Source organism: Apostichopus japonicus, chromosome 12 (genome assembly GCF_037975245.1).
Source record: "Apostichopus japonicus isolate 1M-3 chromosome 12, ASM3797524v1, whole genome shotgun sequence".
Taxonomy (NCBI): domain Eukaryota; kingdom Metazoa; phylum Echinodermata; class Holothuroidea; order Aspidochirotida; family Stichopodidae; genus Apostichopus; species Apostichopus japonicus.
This window is the reverse complement of record NC_092572.1, coordinates 19,963,969-19,982,131: the sequence shown is the minus strand read 5'-3', so window position 1 is coordinate 19,982,131 and position 18,163 is coordinate 19,963,969. Positions and strand designations below refer to the sequence as shown.

The 18,163-nt window shown below is 36.5% G+C and overlaps 2 protein-coding genes and 1 long non-coding RNA gene across 3 annotated transcripts in view; all 3 read left to right on the top strand.

The window, feature by feature from the left end:
• Positions 1 to 5,665, top strand: part of LOC139977280 (uncharacterized) — a 31,472-nt gene extending 25,807 nt beyond the window's left edge. The window contains exons 10-11 of the mRNA XM_071986566.1: positions 222 to 362; positions 5,414 to 5,665. Coding sequence (XP_071842667.1) covers positions 222 to 362; positions 5,414 to 5,665 — 393 coding nt within the window. The remainder of the gene's footprint in view (positions 1 to 221; positions 363 to 5,413) is intronic.
• LOC139978057 (receptor-interacting serine/threonine-protein kinase 1-like) overlaps positions 1 to 18,163 on the top strand; it is a 117,273-nt gene that overhangs the window by 26,439 nt on the left and 72,671 nt on the right. The gene's annotated exons all lie outside the window — the stretch shown is intronic.
• On the top strand, positions 272 to 6,332 carry LOC139978059 (uncharacterized). The gene is made up of 3 exons (XR_011796891.1): positions 272 to 362; positions 2,731 to 2,853; positions 5,414 to 6,332. It is a non-coding gene; the product is annotated as an uncharacterized lncRNA (long non-coding RNA).

Genomic DNA, 18,163 nt, shown 5'->3' with positions numbered 1-18,163 from the left:
ATACTGTCGTATATATTTCCTCTAAAGAACTTAGACTAAGGAATATAAATAGCGACCACGATTCGTACTAAGATCAAGCAGCCCGCAACCTAGAAAAATGTCAAAAGTTACCACATGTAGGCCTGTGTATTCATAAGTTTACATTGTTTCCCCAAAAAGTTAAAGTATGTTGAATTCAACTAATGTCATACTCATGTGACAACTGCTTATTTGCTTTAAAGGTAATCAAATTTATCACAGTTGTGATTACGAAAGGAAGTTTCTGTACGTTTAACATGGGCTCCGACGAAACAGACGGATGCGAATGTTTCATCAAAGCTGGCCAAGGGTCGGATCTTGAGGACTTAATGTTCTCATTAAAGGTTAGTTGCTACGCTTTACCACTTGCTGCACATTCATTTATATATATAAATATATATATATATATATATATATATATAAATATATATATAAATATATATTTTCCAACTCATTACGATTTTCATTTATATATATATATATATATATATATATATGTATGTATATGTATATATATATATATATAAATATATATATAAATATATATTTTCCAACTCATTACGATTTTCATTTATATATATATATATGTATGTATATGTATATGTATATGTATATGTATGTATGTATATATATATATATATATATATATATATATATATATATATATATATATATATGAACTAAGACACGGCGTACCTGTAGCTGATACACAGAGTTTCACGCACGAACGCAAAAAAAATTGAGCGAGACATCAAGTTTAGAGTAATACTAAATCTCTATAGTTTATCAACCGTCTCTCTGACTTAATGGTAAAATTACTTCAGAAATACAAAAGGAATATCAGAACAAATGAAACAAATACTACATCTCTTCACAACTAGCTACCATTAACATTTCTCTCCAGTTATCAAAACAGCTATCCCCTTTGTTCTTACATTCAAATTTTAATACCGTTGAGGTAGGATATATTAGGTTGAATTTTGATGCAGGTCAGGATGACGTCTACCATTTTTTATTTTCTTCTCATGCCGTTTTACTTCTTTTAGAGCCAAAAAAAAACTTACTACGATATGATTATTATATTTCACTAAGGGCTATGTGCTTTTGTTTAACAGAGGCGCCATGGTGCGTTGCACATTGCATAAAGTTGACCTAATTTAAGATAGCAAGTACAGACTACGTAATGTATATACCGGTGCTGTGGCCGAGTGGATAAAAGCGGTGGCATTTGAAGCAATAAGGCTTAGTAATCGGTAGGTTATGGGTTCGATACCCGGCCGGGTCGCGAATATTTTTTTCCCAAACTGAACTGACACTGAAATTATTTCCTCGATTCTGATTGGCTGATGAAAACCGGAATGATAATCTTCGTTTATCAATGAATGTATGTGACACTGTTAGTGTTGATCATACCAATCCTCATGGGCTGCATCATGTCAAAAATACGTGTTTAGGCCTTACACAGGCTAAGTTAAAGTCTGTAGGCCTAAGTGTGCCTACATGTAGATAAAATGTGAGGCTTTCCAGTTATCGAGAGCTACTGTAAGGGCGGTATAGGGCCTATATTAGTGAATTTGAGATCTCGAACTAATACGAATACGTTTATACGGTTAATGCAGGCCTACTAGGTCACCATGTACAAGAACTTCTAAAGTAATGGTGCCGGTAAACATCTGTGTTTCCGTACGTATAGGTTATGAGGCTATTTACAACTAGTTAACAAGTCAAAAGACACAGACATATCGTCAAATGCCTTTTTTGTGTACACTCACTGACTGGCACACACTCACTCGCCGTATTCATGGCCACTGCATATTCGACTAGGCCTATCATGATTCATTGACTGAATACATTTTGAATTTATGATTATAAAACTAAAAGTATCGTAACTCCGAATGTACACAAACACCTCGTACATATGTACATCGGCTACATGTATACAATTACAAATGCACTGTTTTATTGTGTTGTATACTATACACAGTACAACAGGCTACATGACATGACATGACTCAAGCGAGTAAACAAACGATCGAGGACTGCCTAATAATGGGCGCAGTAGTTGGGAATAGTTGCTTCATTGTGTTAAGAACACTATATACTTTCGTTCATATATACCTACCAAAAAATCTGGAGAGTTGCTAATGTGAATATCTTGAATTTGTTCGTGTTGATCATACTGATATCGACAGATTATTGAGGGATCCATGTTGAATACTAAAGTATATCACGTGCTCGCTGAGAGCCAATTAGAATCGAGGAAATAATTTCAGTGTCAGTTCAGTTTGGGAAAAAAATATTCGCGGCCGGGTCATAGTAAGGTGGATTTTTCATCCCAGAGCAATCTACGGTTTTGCCATCTGAAATTACTTTCTCAATTGAAAACAAAATCCCAATTTGAATTACAATGTTGATCTGGAAGCCCCCCGACGTGTAGGTGTTAATCCATAAGCCCTTACGGATTTCTCCCATATTTGTGGCCGCTCAAGCGTCGTAAAAATAACTGCTGGTTATTATTATTATTATTATTATTGATAAATAAAACTTCAGTTAAGGATTTTTGCAAAAAAAAGTGTATTACTTGGTTTGTTCCTGCAATATATACACTTAAGTGTCTTATATAAAGGATTATGTGTTGGAAATTATAAAACAATCGGATGTGTATAAAGGTCTCGAACTGACGATATTATTGATATGCCATTTTATTACAAGGAATCCAGTTTGTCAAGAGCTGAAGCAATCATACCTTCAACAGGGAATGGTACTGCAGGCGATTCACAAGAAGAACTGCCGTCAGCAATTTCACAAACCATAGTTCGTGACAAGTGTCTTCAGGTAACTGTTTACCCGTTGCTATATTCTACGGAGAGTAACTTCAACGGTGAAATTAAGCTTAATATATTGTAATTTATTAAGTATTGACCAATTAGGCCTTCACTGAAAAGATTACGCGAAAATGTACACCAAAGCGAACCTCTATCGCGTAATTGTCTTCGATATCATTATTGTTTTAAAGTTATTTCTTACTTACATTGATTTCAGTCTGTTCTCACCTCGTTTTGCTCAAATCCCGCCTTTTCTCCCATCACTCTTACCAGCAATATTCGTAAAAGTGCTTTGCGCTGCTACTTACGAACACACTTCCGGGTCTCTGTCCACTGCCTGTTTGTTAAGAATTTATCATTTAAAGCTAAAAACATCTGCGTTTTGAAACGAGTTTTAAGACGAGAGGAATGAAATTGGTTCACACTGTCACAGTTACACTGACATCAACTTGTTGGAACCTTCTCACGACGTAGCTTTTGCCGTATGCTACGGGACGTGTCATCCACATGCGATGAACACACAATGTTCATTCATTTGAGAAGAAATGATAGCTTCCTCTATTCTGCCCTGCACTGTGCCTTATACACAGTGTATTCTCCACATGTAGTCGTCACCGACGAGAGAACATCTCATCCCTTAGAGATGGCCCGGGAGAATTTATTTGATCTCTTGCTTAATCTTCTGATCGGTGTACCCCCGAAAGTTACCGGACTTGAAAAATCACTTTTTTTCAAGACAGGGGAAGGTTTCTCATCTAGACATCATATTGCTGAAACTTCATGGCTAGCCGCTTTCACGGGTACCGCGAGAGCATACGTCATGTCAAAAATCTTTGTCAAAGTAAGAGCAGCAGCTCGGAGGTTTATTTCCGTTCAAACAGATTTAAAGACCAACTATGGAGACATTTTTTGGGGGGGGGGGGATTTTCCATTAATTTGGGAGTTAACATACCCATAATCAACATGTGTAAAAAATAATCTTCGAAAACCTACTATAACCCATCAAAAAAGACCATGAAATGGACATTTTGGATAGTCACGTGACATGAACCTCTGGAATGTCTGAAAACAGAGATTGACCCAAAGGAGCCTCTGGTCACCGTGTGACGTCATTGTTTGTTTTCCGCGAAAATTAAACGCTGATATAGGCACGGTTTATACACAGATAGCGAACAATTGTACATTATTTGACTTCCAATTTCGAGCGTTTGAAAAGCTGTTAGCTTAAAACAAGAACACATGAAGGTAAACAAATAGTTTGAAGACAATTTTCAGAAGAAAAGTTAGTTAAATTTATTATTTTATAAGCAAAATTTCCACTCAAATGGAAGCAGCTTTTACAAAGCGGAGCGTCAATAGGTCCGTTCGGTACAATATACTGTAGAACATGCAAGCAGCTTGTCGATTCCGTAATACAATTTGATCGCAAGATAACGTAAACTGAACAGAAGAATAGACCTAAAAGATGCCTCATACCTGATGTGTGGCGGGAAAATGGCTTACGTTACTGTCAAAGAATTACCAAAAAGACACTAAACATAATCGAACAACTACGAGAAGACGCTGACCCGAATCGACCATGTAACTCACTACATGTAGTAACAATGCTACCGTAGGCACGGTATATACACGGTCATCTCTTACAGTAAATATTATACTGTCAATTGCGTGATATAATGTTACATGTAAGGACGTCCAGAGCTTGTTTACGAGGAGACTTGAAGGGTCAATTTCACATTAGCTTTGTCCGACACAGCTATCGACAGTATATAATTTCCGCAGAATGAGACATTTGCAGCATACACAGAGGCAGGGTCATGCATGTGGACTCATGGGCATAAGATACTCCGGGTGCTGAAAATCTTTCCGCGTGGAACTCACAAAATTGATCCAAAGTCTGCGGCGTTTTACGTCGGTTCTTTTACTCGGAAATCTAAAAAAGATGATGCTTTTGTTGGGTGAGGTATAACTGCAACCTGCAACAACACAGAATTGTGGCATTTCGGGGGAAATGGAGTAATATCGTTGATGTTTTTGGCAGCTCAAGTATACAACTTTACACACTAAAAGTATTGTTGTGGGTGAGGTATACAAACAGTGACGTCACATGATCACCTGATGTCTTCGGAATGTTTCAGGATTTTCTGAAATAGGTTTCATAAAAAGCTGACTTTTTTCCCATTTTTCACGTATTTAACGTCCGAAATTGGTAAAGTTAATTACAGCAATGTAATTGGAGTGAGTTAAGGGTTACATACATGCAAAATGGTGGGATTTTATGTTCATCGAAAAGTCTCCATAGTTGGTCTTTAACGGTTTCTACGGTTGGTTCGTTGCTGCGCAATTCTAAACATAGGCATATTTTGGCAGACAATGTATAGGAATGTGAATGATTGGCGTGGAGAAGATTTATGAAATCCTTCATAAATTTTCAAAGCAAAACGTTTTGTGGTTAAATGAAGAAATAATTAGGATCACCTTTCTAAGAATATTTTATTCACGATGGTTCTCCAGAACATCAACACTGTCTTGATATGAGAGTACTTTTCACTTATACTTCGTTTTCATAGTACTTATCAGGAGAACTTAGCATATGCTGGAAGGTGGTTGGAAGGAACCTTAATTTGACCAGCGGACAACTCGAAAATCTCGAACAAACGAATCATACATCTATCCAGGAAAAGATATACCAAATGCTACTTTTGTGGAAACGGAAAAGAGCAAGCGCTGGAAGTTATGTCGATCTCGGAGATGCTTTGGAAAAAGCAGGAAGAGTTGATTTACAAGAATATTTGCTCAAAATATCAGCCTACATGAGTTGAAATGTAGACAAATGCCAATTCAAACAAGAACAATCGAACCAGCGGAAGTAATTTATATGAATTGCAACGAAGAGTAGAATCTTGTATATATACTAACACATCTTCAGATACCAACGAACCGTTCCCTTTCAAATGTTACACAAGAAGACAGTTTAACGCTTTAATGCTCAGTTAATGTATTAAAATAATTTCATTTTTTGTTGTAACTCTCATGTTAAACTGATAAGTGGATTCATATTCCATGTGATTTTTTAACAGGCTGCGACCTTTCATTGTGATATATTGTGGTAGACTTGGTATCAATCATGTAGCTGCGAAAACTTTACTTGGATACTACATGGCCTACAAGGTATCGTTTTACATTTCAATGGCACATCATTGAACGTTACACACAGACAACACCAACTTTCTGCACCAAGCAACGGGGTAAATTTGGAGTTTGTTACATCGATTCAGGACAACTTATGATATAGAGTATTGTTACTTAGTTACTTGTAATATAGTATTGTTACTTCGATGGGTATTGTTGTTGTTACTTATTGTACATATTGTTACTTGGATAGGTATTGTTATTGTTACTTAGATACGTATTGTTACTTAGAAATGATATATATTATAGTTACTTGTGGTCAAGTTGTGAGAGCATAGGGCAATATGAACATTCAGGGGAAAATAAGGAATTTTTGTAAGGGAAATGTATCAATCGAGGACGATTTATTTAACCAAGGGGAGAATATTGTAAAATCTTATAATAAAGACTGCTTGCTCACTATATTTTTAATGAAATAACAAACGACTGTACCCAATTGTAAAGTTAAGTCTCACCCTTAACCTTTATCCCTCATTTGTATCCGAAATGGTAACACGATATATGCCCTTTATTTTTGTAATAATAGTTAATCTTTATGTTCACTCGTGCATGTTCGCTGTCGGCGAGCCCATGCTCGCTGTTTTAAAAGGCTTGTTGGGTTGGCCACGAGGTGTTACAAGGAAGTATTTTGATTAAATATATGTTACGCACGGTTCCTAGTGTTGTTCATAGTATATTTGTGTACCGTTCCGAACTCTACGTTTACCGTGATCGGCCTCGCTTACACACGTAAAACAAAAGTAATGAAGGCCAACCTTTCGCAAAGTGAGGAATGATTGGCGCAGACTTTAGATCTCAAAATATATTTATTACAAATAATTGAAGGTTAGAGCTTAGAAGCAAGGGTTGGGCTAGACACCGAAGTTTCTACCAAAAACAAAAACAGGGCATAAGATACATTTGTTAAAATGTGACGAGTGCCCGAGCTGAATTTTCCAATTTATCTCTATTGTATCAGAGTTAAGTTGTGAATTCTTTCCGATTGAGCAACGTGACAATTTTCTGAACAATGCTGAAATGATTTCGAATGTTCATATTCTTGTTATTTTCAACGTATATCAGCAAAGTATTAAATTTTTAAATTCTTTCCAATTGATCAATTTGATAGTTTCCTTAAAATATTGAAATGATAACATATTACAATTTAATTGTCATTTCAACTATTTTATTTTATTCAAAATTTTAAAATGATGACGATTTTTCTGATACTTATTTCTTAAGTCACATCTGGTACATTTCAACAATTTTCGGCGGAATGTTACAATGTTGTCTTATATACAAGAGTTGGTAAATAACAATTTTCTGAAAAATTATTACTAAGTTCTTTATTTCAACAAATCTTGGTGGAAATATTGGTATAGCAAATTTCAAATGGAAATGGTTAGTTTATTAGTGTTTTATCTTTATGTCTCTTCTACGCTTACTTATAATAAATGATACGTTCTACTGATGGATTGTCTCGTTTATTTCTGTTTTCATTACATAGTAGAAAAGTTGCACAAAATAAACAACTATAATATTAACAGCAATGCAAAAAAAAGGGAAGTAAAACTATAAAAAAAATGAGGTTCTTGTCGAAGAGTTTCACTTCCAAAAACATTAAGTTGACAAAAAAAAGTCAAATCAGGAATAGATAAAATATTGGAAAAAGGAATTAAGGAGAAAGCAAACAAAGCAAAACAATATTTAATAATACGAATCCCGACTGCGAACACCCCACCTACCCTCACAAACCATACCCAGACCAACCCACCCTCCACTAAAACTCACAGCCTCCCACATTCAAATTGTGTTTTGTCATTGCTGGTTTTGCCGGTTGGAAAAAAGTCAAATCACGACAAGTTGAAAGATATATTGCACTAGATCCATCCGCATATATACAAAAATATAATAAAACGAAATCTTAATAATAGAGGAAGTGTTGGTAGTGGTGTTAATGGTAGTTGTGGTGTGGCTGGTGGTGTTGTTTGTGGTGGTGGTATTGGTTGTAGTAATAGCAATAACAATAATACTAGTCAATATAAAGTCTGAGTATTTAGGAGTATACATCGATGACAGATTGAACTTTTCTTGGCTAACAATTTATTTGGTGATTCCATTAGCTTTCATTGTGCCTTGATACTTTTTCTATCCACTTTTATTGTTTTGTCACTTCCTCGTCTAATGGGGCAATATTTAAAGTTGGGGGTTATTGAAAGAGAGCCTCGACAAGAAGATGGCAATGGGGAAGATATTCAAGTGCTCATTGTACATTGGTACCGCTTATTCAAACCTCCTTTAGCATACAGGGGCACAAAATATTGTACTTACAATAAACGGCTCTTAGAGTTATCCTTACATAACGCAGAACGTTAACTGTTAACAGAATACTCCAATGCGGCGTTTCAACTCAGCGCACAACGCGGCGCTGAACTCAGCGTCCGATGCAAATACACTAAGAAACAATCGTTGGACTAAATGACTTTAATGTGGATCATTTAATCTTGCTTTCTGTTTGATAGCTGAACTAGGACTTACGCACTAATGCTACTTATTACGGAATGACTGATATATATCCATTCACCGCAGAACACTGGTCCTTACAAACGTACCTACAGTTCCAAGCAGTTCAGAGCGCAACTAATTAACGTAAATAACGCGAATGTTAATAATCGGTTAATAACGTTACTCCTAAATAATTGGGCGTTATCTCCCTCAGTGTAATAGCGCACTTTGTTAACAACTCATACGACTCACAATGTATTAAATACTATTCTGAGCACTTACGATACCTACGAACTGTTTGACACGGCGCCGTGGTATTAGAACATACCAACTTGGTTGATAGAAAATGATATGACAACGTACCGTTCGTAGACTTGTATCTTCATCTTGTATGAGATTTTGTCAAAGAGTGCCACACTGCACGTTACAATCAGCTTATTTTATATTAGTCTGAACAATGTTTAAGCTCGCGAGAAGTTACTAAATCAAAGAACACCGCCTCTGAGTTGCGGTCACCAGTCTTTTGGAGACCGGAAATCTCAACTCTTCGAACAAAGGCCAGGTGCACGATTGTTTGCGTCATAGAAGACAACTCAGCAGGATAACGGGGATTTCCCGGCAAAGAATTGCAATATTACTTCAAGCTTAAACAGTTAATTAAGGGTAAAGAGTAGCTTACAAAGTTACAATAATACGCAAGTTCAGTTATAATATATTTACCTGCAACTAGGGAGGTGTCCTGGGAAGTGCCCTTTTTGGCAATATAGGAGGCATTTTAGCCAATGTAATTCTTCCTGCGGTACGCACGAATGGATACCAAGTGTGCAACACTGCATAGCATGGCCATGTTTGTGACCATCAAATAAAAGTCAATATATATTAGTATGACAAACACCTGTATTGGTGTTAATTGTGTAAAAGTGTAGTACGTTACACCTGAATTTTATCAAGTATCCTTGCAAAACCTATACCCCTGATATGAAATGGTAAATGTTGTTCAACTAACTGAATGTGCAAGACATCAATATACCACTTTCAACATATGTATGTTTATCGAGTTAATGTGTAAACGCGACATACCGTACATAGTATTGGACATGGTATACGTACGAAGAGTTTGTCCCGTTCAAATGCATCCTTTTCACACATGCGTGTTTTCAAGTAACTGTGCAGAAACTATTTATCGTACATGGCATGTTATATATTATATGATACGCAGGCCATAAATTATATCCTGTACAAGTATCCGAAGTTCAAGTACATAACCATAGACAATTCATGAAGCCGCAGCGTGAACGGCTAGTTTCAGTGTTGTCAGTTCGGGGTTGCAGTACATCCTACCAAGCTCCTTCCAAGCATATCAATGGGCAGATTGTTTCGATTATTAACAGCTCTATGTCTCAATCATATTTCAATTTATCAAATCGTAATCTATAGAAATATGACCCATCGTAAATACAGTGCATTAGTTTAACAACGGCAGTTACTTTTACAACGCTTAAGCTACCACAAATGTGTTCCAAATCCTTCATGAAATTGCTGCAGTATTTTCATAGTTGAGCAGTTTGCCTTTTTAGAATCTTCGAGGTCAATGTTGATGTTCTTTAAAATTAAATTGTTTTCAATTGAGATGATTTTGATATGACTAAGATTCATTTTGCAGTGAGAGATCACCAAAGCTAAAAGTCTCTCTAGCATCTGACATTAAGTAATTGAATCATTCATTAAAGCTATACAGTTCAAGTTCTGTGGGATGCAAAACAAAAATAAGATGGTTAAGGTACATAGACTGGTGTTGGTCATATTGAATGGATAGGGGAGGGAGCCTTGAGAGAGAGGCGTTAAAAAAGCGGAAGGCCTTGTCTGCAGTTAAGTCAGAGACCACGTTGGCAAAGGCGTTCTTGGCTTGGACACCCAACCAAAATTACTCTCACTGGGCATATAAATCATACTGGAAACCCAAATTGCTCACAATTTCATAAAATAAATGCCTATTTAGAGTAGGTCAGGTTGAAAAGTGTAAGGTGAGAGCTTTTGAGTTTTCCTTATACAACAATTAGGGAAATAAACAAAGATCAAAACTTTGGCCTAGTGCTGTGTGGCGAACTAGTAATTCTTGGAAAAGGCTGCATGGGGAATTGCCAAGCCTTGGGCTTTTGTTGAATAACCTCATGAAAACGAAGTACTTCCACCTGAAAGCAGCCAGAATTAATTAATATAGATGACATTAACTTCAGTACACTAAAAAATGTGTAGTGAGTTCATAAAATACAATGCTTATGAAAAACATTAATTCACAGTTTTTAGTCAATTAAACAACAAAACCCCTTGAGTTCATCACTCGAAAAGGATAATAGAAAGAATATTGTAGTTTCAGTCATTGAAATTGATATTGGCATTAAGTTAACCTTGTTGTTAACCTAGTTTGAGGCCAAGGGGCCCTCACACGTCTTTACAACACTATCCCTGCTTGGTCACTATTAACTTGTGCACAATTCAAACAATCCCTCATGGGGCACTACAGTGCTACACCTCTACATATCCCCTGCGGTACTTCCCATAAGGTTCAGCCATAAACCATCGTGCAACTATTTATTTACAAGTTAACTCCCCATTAATGCACCTGGGTGAAGAGAGGCAACGGAGATGTAGTGCCTTGCCCAAGGGCACAACGCAATGATCTGGTCAGGACTCGAACCTGTAAACCTTAGATCGCACGTCCACTGCCTTAAGCACTTGACTACAACGCTCTTTCAACAAATTGATGGTACAAACCTAACAATAACGTGTTTTCATAGCGTTCTTCCAGAGTTAGTATAGTTTTAAGACAAAATAGGTAAGTTATCTGAGGAGAGCAAAGATGCAAACTGCCAAGAAATACAAAACAAACTTAATCTCACTAAACATATTTGAATCAGCAAACATAGCAAACTATGATAGTGTTTGGTGTACTTGCTTGACAGCTCCTGCAAATGGCGTGGCTTTGAACTGACCAGTCCTTGAAACTTTTCAAGTAAAGTATAGTGTCTTGGTATATTGTTTTCCTTTGAACGAGATTTCGGGATACTGGGAACGTTAACCGCTAACTACTTCAAATAATAGGCTATGTGTGCCAGGCTATATGATGAGCGAAGCCAACTGATGTAATGCCTTTTCTGTTGTAAATGGGGAGATGGGAAGGGGGTTTAACATCTTCTTCAATATTTTAACTCTAGTAGAGATAAACTCTCGGTGATAATATTTCTCTCAGACTAAGTGTAAACTCTATCTCTCGATCCGGTTGCCAGATATCAGTAATTTCTTTGTAAACTCATCCCTAGATCCACCACTGAACAGTTGCTATTAGAGACATATCAAACACTGTCTGAAGGTCTAGCTATAAAATGATGACATTGGGAATGACTTTTCTAACCGTTCTCCCATTGAGCTACAACCCTACCCAGTGTTTAGACAATACTCAACGATCATATGTTCATTTTGATTTTGAACACACTGTTTACATATCAACAATTGTTTTGATTCAAACAAAATTTTGTCAGCTTAATGCTTTTCAATTATTTGACTATCCGCAAAGTTTACAATACTCTTACGTAGACTGCACTTGAGATAAACGCACAAGTGTACACTTACTTTGGAATTTATGTTCGACGCGCGTGTCAATTCAAACTTGTTAAGGTTGCAAATGGTAAAATTTAATTTCGTTCCCGCTTGCGTTAATTTTGTGCTTGCTCTTTCAAACGATAATTGACAGGTTAAAGTTACCTGTATCCAACTCTATGGTACGAACGGATTATAGGGTGAATATTTAAAAAAACGTATTCCGAATGAGCTGATCAAAAACATAACATAGCGATGACAAAAGGAAGGAGAAACCCCAAACTTAACGGTTCAATGCGCTATGTAGTGGATTTCTGCAAATACATGAAAATAGGAAAGAACTTTCCCATGTTCAGTAGGGCTATGGGAATCAGTAATGCATGCCATGAATTCACCAATTGAATTCACCTGATTAACTCCATGCACACCGGTGGGTTTATGACTCTCAGAGAGGACCCAAGTACTTGTTTTCATTGCTCATATCCAGGTGCCAAGAATCTTACCATACCCTTAGCAATATAATTCTTCTGAGGACGTTGTGATTCTTTCCAAAGACTTTTGTGGAATTTAAATTTATTTGTTCAAGTCCAGGGTTACGATCAAAACTAGTTGCTCACACTCATACACATACAATGCTATTGAAGAAGCTATATCCACTCGTCTCAGATATTTTGTACATTAAATCAATTCTTTTTAACTGTTTATTACTCATTACAATTATTTCAAACGTCCTTGAAAATAATCAAATGCAACACGACATTTGTTGCCACATTTAACTTTAAAATGCAGAGAATAATTTGTGGGAAATTCTTGTTATGTCATAGGCTTCAAAATAATAAGACTTTCCTTTCTCAACATTGTTATTCTTATTCTGTGTTCCTATGGGGTGAGTTTTAATTATGTCATATAATTAAGAATCCACCGACAAAGAAATATGCATGGAAGAGTATGCCTATCATTGATAGTCTGCTATGCGCATGCCCATTCTCTGAGAAGACCTGCAACCGGTACAATACATATACGTGTAAATTTTGTGAGTAGAGACACAAGGATACTCTTCGTGATCACCTTCAGCGCGACTGTCTTTTTCAAGCTAACGAAGAACGATCCAAGGATCTCTAGCTCACACCACAACATCATACAAGTGAATTATATTGACTTCCAATGTAAGTGTGCGACTTTATGTGTGTATTACAACATTATAAAGTGCTATCGTATTATATTTGTTAATGGCTTTAGTCTAGACGGTAGCTTTATGGGTTATTCCGGCAGTAGGTAATGTGACCTTTTCTTTGAAAAGAAATGGTTGTCTATTCTTAGTTGACACCACCATCTTAGTATCCTGTTCCTAACTCTAGATAATGGTTGTTTCAATGTATGCTCTTTACCGTATAAACCGTTTCTTCTCAAGGCAGTGTATCATATCAGACATCATCTCAGAGAGTTGTTTACAACTCCCTAATCATACTTAGTAACGCTGATCATACTTGAAACGATTTAATTTACTATTATAGCCTAGCTGTTAGCTTAATTAGATATCAACTTTCATAAATATTCTACTTAATTATTAGAATATTGTTTCCATCGGTTGAGAAAAATTGGTACACTGTGGAGAAGAAATAATATATAGCAATTTTGTTGGAAATCTTCATGTGAGTTGTTATTTCGACTTTCAATGAGGTATTTTAGGGCCATTTGGACTACCTTATCTCCTCAACAGCAGTATAGAGTCATGGCTAAGTGTATTAATAGTTGGCTATTGTCATCGGACAGTTTTGCGATAAAATATCTTACCGTTACGCTCAAGGTAGTTGGTGGAACAGAATATCGACTCATACTGTACAGGTCACTGATACTCTGACTACCTGTATATTATTATTATTATAATGGTATTGATGCATGGCTGAGTGCATCCCTTTTCCAGGTACTAACTATTAATATGTGACAGGGACATAGCATGCATCCTAATGAGAGTTACTGTTAATATATTCGGTTGCACACAGATCCCCTTCCTGTTATGTTGTCTAATTGTATCTTGTATTCAAGTTAAAAGTTTCAGTTACAGTTAACCTGCCCCGCCGAACCTGAAACTCCACTCTACAATGGCGTAATCAGCAGGCATTATCTTTACCCAGTATTAGTGAGTTAAAATTAAAGTCTTTGGCCAATGTGAGGATACAAACAAAAATCTTTGGTTTTCCTGGAAGTCGATTGCCAGGCAAGATATCCTTTCAGAGTTAGCACACGGGGAATGTATACATTGCTGTGAGCTGGTTGATGTATCTACTGTGGCAGGCTGTATGGTGTGCTTGTGTGTTTGTGTTTGTGCTGTAGGAATACAGTTAAGTTCCTTCAAACTTGACTTTAACTCTATCTTTCTATCAACGCTGCCCACGACTTTCTCAAGTATGGCCCAGGATATATCTTTGAAGATATCTTATCTCTTTCTGCAAACGAGTTTGGCACTGTCATGGACAACATATTAGCAGATCAGATGTTAAAATCACTTCATAATGAGAGCCTACGCTACCGTTTATTGAGCTGAATTTGTCCAATCTTGCAGAGCAGACAGATAAGACATATACTGTTATGGTAGCACGAACAGCGTATAGAAGCCGCTTGTCCTCCGGAAGTCGTGACAGGCGTTATATTCAGCCCACACGGTTGAGCAGCTTAGAGATGGAGGGTTCATTCAGAAGTAGGCCACAGCAACGATGTAGTCAGGCAGATGTGAGATGCTACACGAGCAATGAAATTGGTCATTACAGTTATGGATGTCCAAATAATCAGCATCGGAGTCCATATCAGCAACAGCATACCCTCTACCTGATCAGTACGTATCGAATGCCTCTCGCATAAGCAGTCCACCTTGAAAGTTGGATGGGGCATTTTTCGTTACTGTAGTTGACGGAGTAGGTATTAGCATATGTAGACAGTGGGACAGCTGTTTCAGTAATTAATCGAGGAAAAGAGAGCGTTTCCCTGGAGGGACCCGTTAGTTTCATTGCTGGATGGGACACTAGTGGTGATTGCTGGCAATGTATCATGCTGGGTAACTGTTGCGGAACAAACAGATCAAGTAGAAATGTTTGTAGCTGACTTGCTATGTCCCATTCTCTTAGGTCGGAATTAACTTGTACAATTAGCACTAGTATTTGACATATGTGGGGTCGTATTGGTCAGAAAGGTAAAATCCATGTGTTAAGTTTCCACTTATACGGGTTGGCCAGTACAACATAGCTGTGAGGCAAACATTGCAATCTGCAAAGGTTGATGTCATTGTACCTGAGGAGAGTCTCCTTTTGAAGAGCTTGTGTTAGGTAATATTCAGGGTTTTGAGAATGAGCTTAGTAAGATTGTCAATGTTTATGCAGAGGTTTTTGTTAAGGACTAGTCTTAAAGGCAGAACGGATAGATCGGTTAGATAGGCGGGTGGCACCCAAGGGCCCAGAGCATTACTGGGCCCCACTAGACTCTACATATAGCCTTCTTTCCAAGAATGCATTTGCACAAGCCCTGATCCAATAATATAACTATACGTTAACCTTGCAGAGGTCAGGTCTTACGTGAGTAAACTGTAATAAAGAAATAAAAGGTCTACAAATGTGCAAGGTATAACAGTTTTAGTTTTTCGTTCAAGTATGTCCAGTACCATACATTAACGTTTTTACTGTTCAGTTCTTAGTATTACGTGTTCATTCCGTCCGACAGACTTGTCATTAGAGTTAGAATTTTATAATTAACAGGGAATATTATAATTAACATGGGCCTCATACAAGAAAGATTTGGACTAAGCCCCGACTAAATTATTTGTATAAAGACGGATTTGAAGCTATACCTCTCTTTTTGTTTTTGACTATATGCGGCTGACGGTGATGTGTAATCATCCGATGCCCAGATCATCGTCGTTTTCTTTACCTGCCTAAAGAGGTTGGATATTAGATAAGTGGACACTCTGGATTTACTTGATCCCCTTTGTTAACTCTGTGCGTCTTAATATATCAAAAAATGATTGAAAGCTTCAAAAGTTTGGAAATTTGCGAAATTTATTCATAAAGATCATCAATTGAAGAAGAGTTGATATCTGCAATGAAAAGAAAATATATTGTTGAAAGATATATCAATATTTAGTACTGCAGCATTCTGCCCCAAATGTGTTTGATTTTCGTCTGCGTTTGACCAGATAATTGCAATTATGAAATATTACCCGATCATGATTTTTTGGTATAAAACTGTTTCAGTGTTTTTTATCGAGTTATGACTCGAGTCACTAAATGTCAAAAGTGAAATGACCATTCCGAAGAGGTTCGTCAAGTATTTCCACATAGAGATAATACAGTGACTTGAATCAGTAAATCACCTATGCATTCGGAATTTACTCGACCTTCATACATATTAACTCTAACAAATTTGAAAACAAGATTTCTTACTATCTGGAAAAAAGTTATGTAGGAAACAGCTAATTTGACATTCAAACATATATGTGAAAAAGTGTTTTTTGGTTCCTATTGCAACCCTGCGTATTGCGCATGATCGGTCGTTACATGATTGTTGTTGCCTGTTGCTCTTAGCGACATAAAATTTGGTATGTTTCTAAAGTCACATTCCATAGCGAATAGATACATTATAAAACTATGAATATAAAATGAATATTACCGCAGCGCTACGTGCGGGAAGGTTACACAGTGGTAATACGTGAATCTCACCCAACCACCTCAACCCATTACAGCAAAAGTTAAAGACAGTTCCAACATAATTTTGCCAAGCGACATCTTCAAAAATTAGGTATCTAGATCATGTCTTTGTATTCAATGATTTTCAGCTTTCATAAAAAGTGACGGTAACTATAGATAGTCATATTGATTTATGATTATTGATGTTGTATGTTTCGATCTTTTTCTTTATAAAGAAAGTGTATAAATTTACTTCATGGCTAAAGAAAACTAATCGAACGTCTTCTCGACAAAGCAACCGTTAATTTAAAATGAGTTTCAAACACAAAGGCCAGGTCTTTAGTTAAAAGTTCAAGACATTTCCAAAATAGTTTTGCCAAGCGACCTGTCTTCATAGATTTGGTATCTAGGTCATTTCTTGATGCTCAATGAATTTATTTATTTATTTGTTTTACCACAAAAGTACTAAGTAGAGGGAAGGTTCCCATAAAGCTTAACAGTGTGGAAGACTCCGTGAAGAAAGGCAAGAAATGAAAGAATATATAAACACATTTAAATGCATAAATATAAATACAAATAAAATGTTCATTACATATGTAGTAATAATATACAAGTATAATATGGTAGTAGTCAGTAACTAGTTATTATTTCCTTGCATAACCACTTTTTTAAAGGATGTGACTGACTTTTAACTCTTTAAATCGTTCGTTAGTAGATTCCATGTTTTTTGGCACGGTTTTGTAGGCTTAAAGTTCCAATGGTAAAAATTATAGTGAGCATGATTAGCATGCCCCGTGTTAGGATTATGTACATCTCTGTTACTGATTAAAAAATTGTCAAAGGCAGCTGGTAGTAAACCATTCCAGGTCTTGTAGGCAAATAATGCAAGATTAACTTTAATGAGATTGTGCAATTTCAGTAATTTAAGTTTCTTAAATAGGTGACCGGTGTGCTCACGTGGGTCTGAGTGTGTTATGTGTTTTTATACAAGGTAAACTGATATCTCTTCGAAATATAGCTTTCAAGCCAGTTGAGAGTAGTTGAGAGTAGTTCCTCTAATATGAAAATAATTTTTTGATAAGGATAGTATGATCGATCGTATCAAACGCCTTCGAAAGGTCAAGGAATACACCTATGTATTTTTTGCCATTGTTTAGACTAGTATATAAACTGTTACTGCATCTGCCAAAGCCAGTTCAGTAGACTGTTCGGGTCGAAAGCCGAACTGTTCTTTACAAAGAATATGATATTGGTTAAGAAAATTAAATAATCGATTTAACATGAGTCGTACTATGCTTTTCGAAAAGCAAGGTAACATTGAAATCGGTCGATAATTCTAATATACATTGAATTTCAGCCTTTACAGAAATTGGC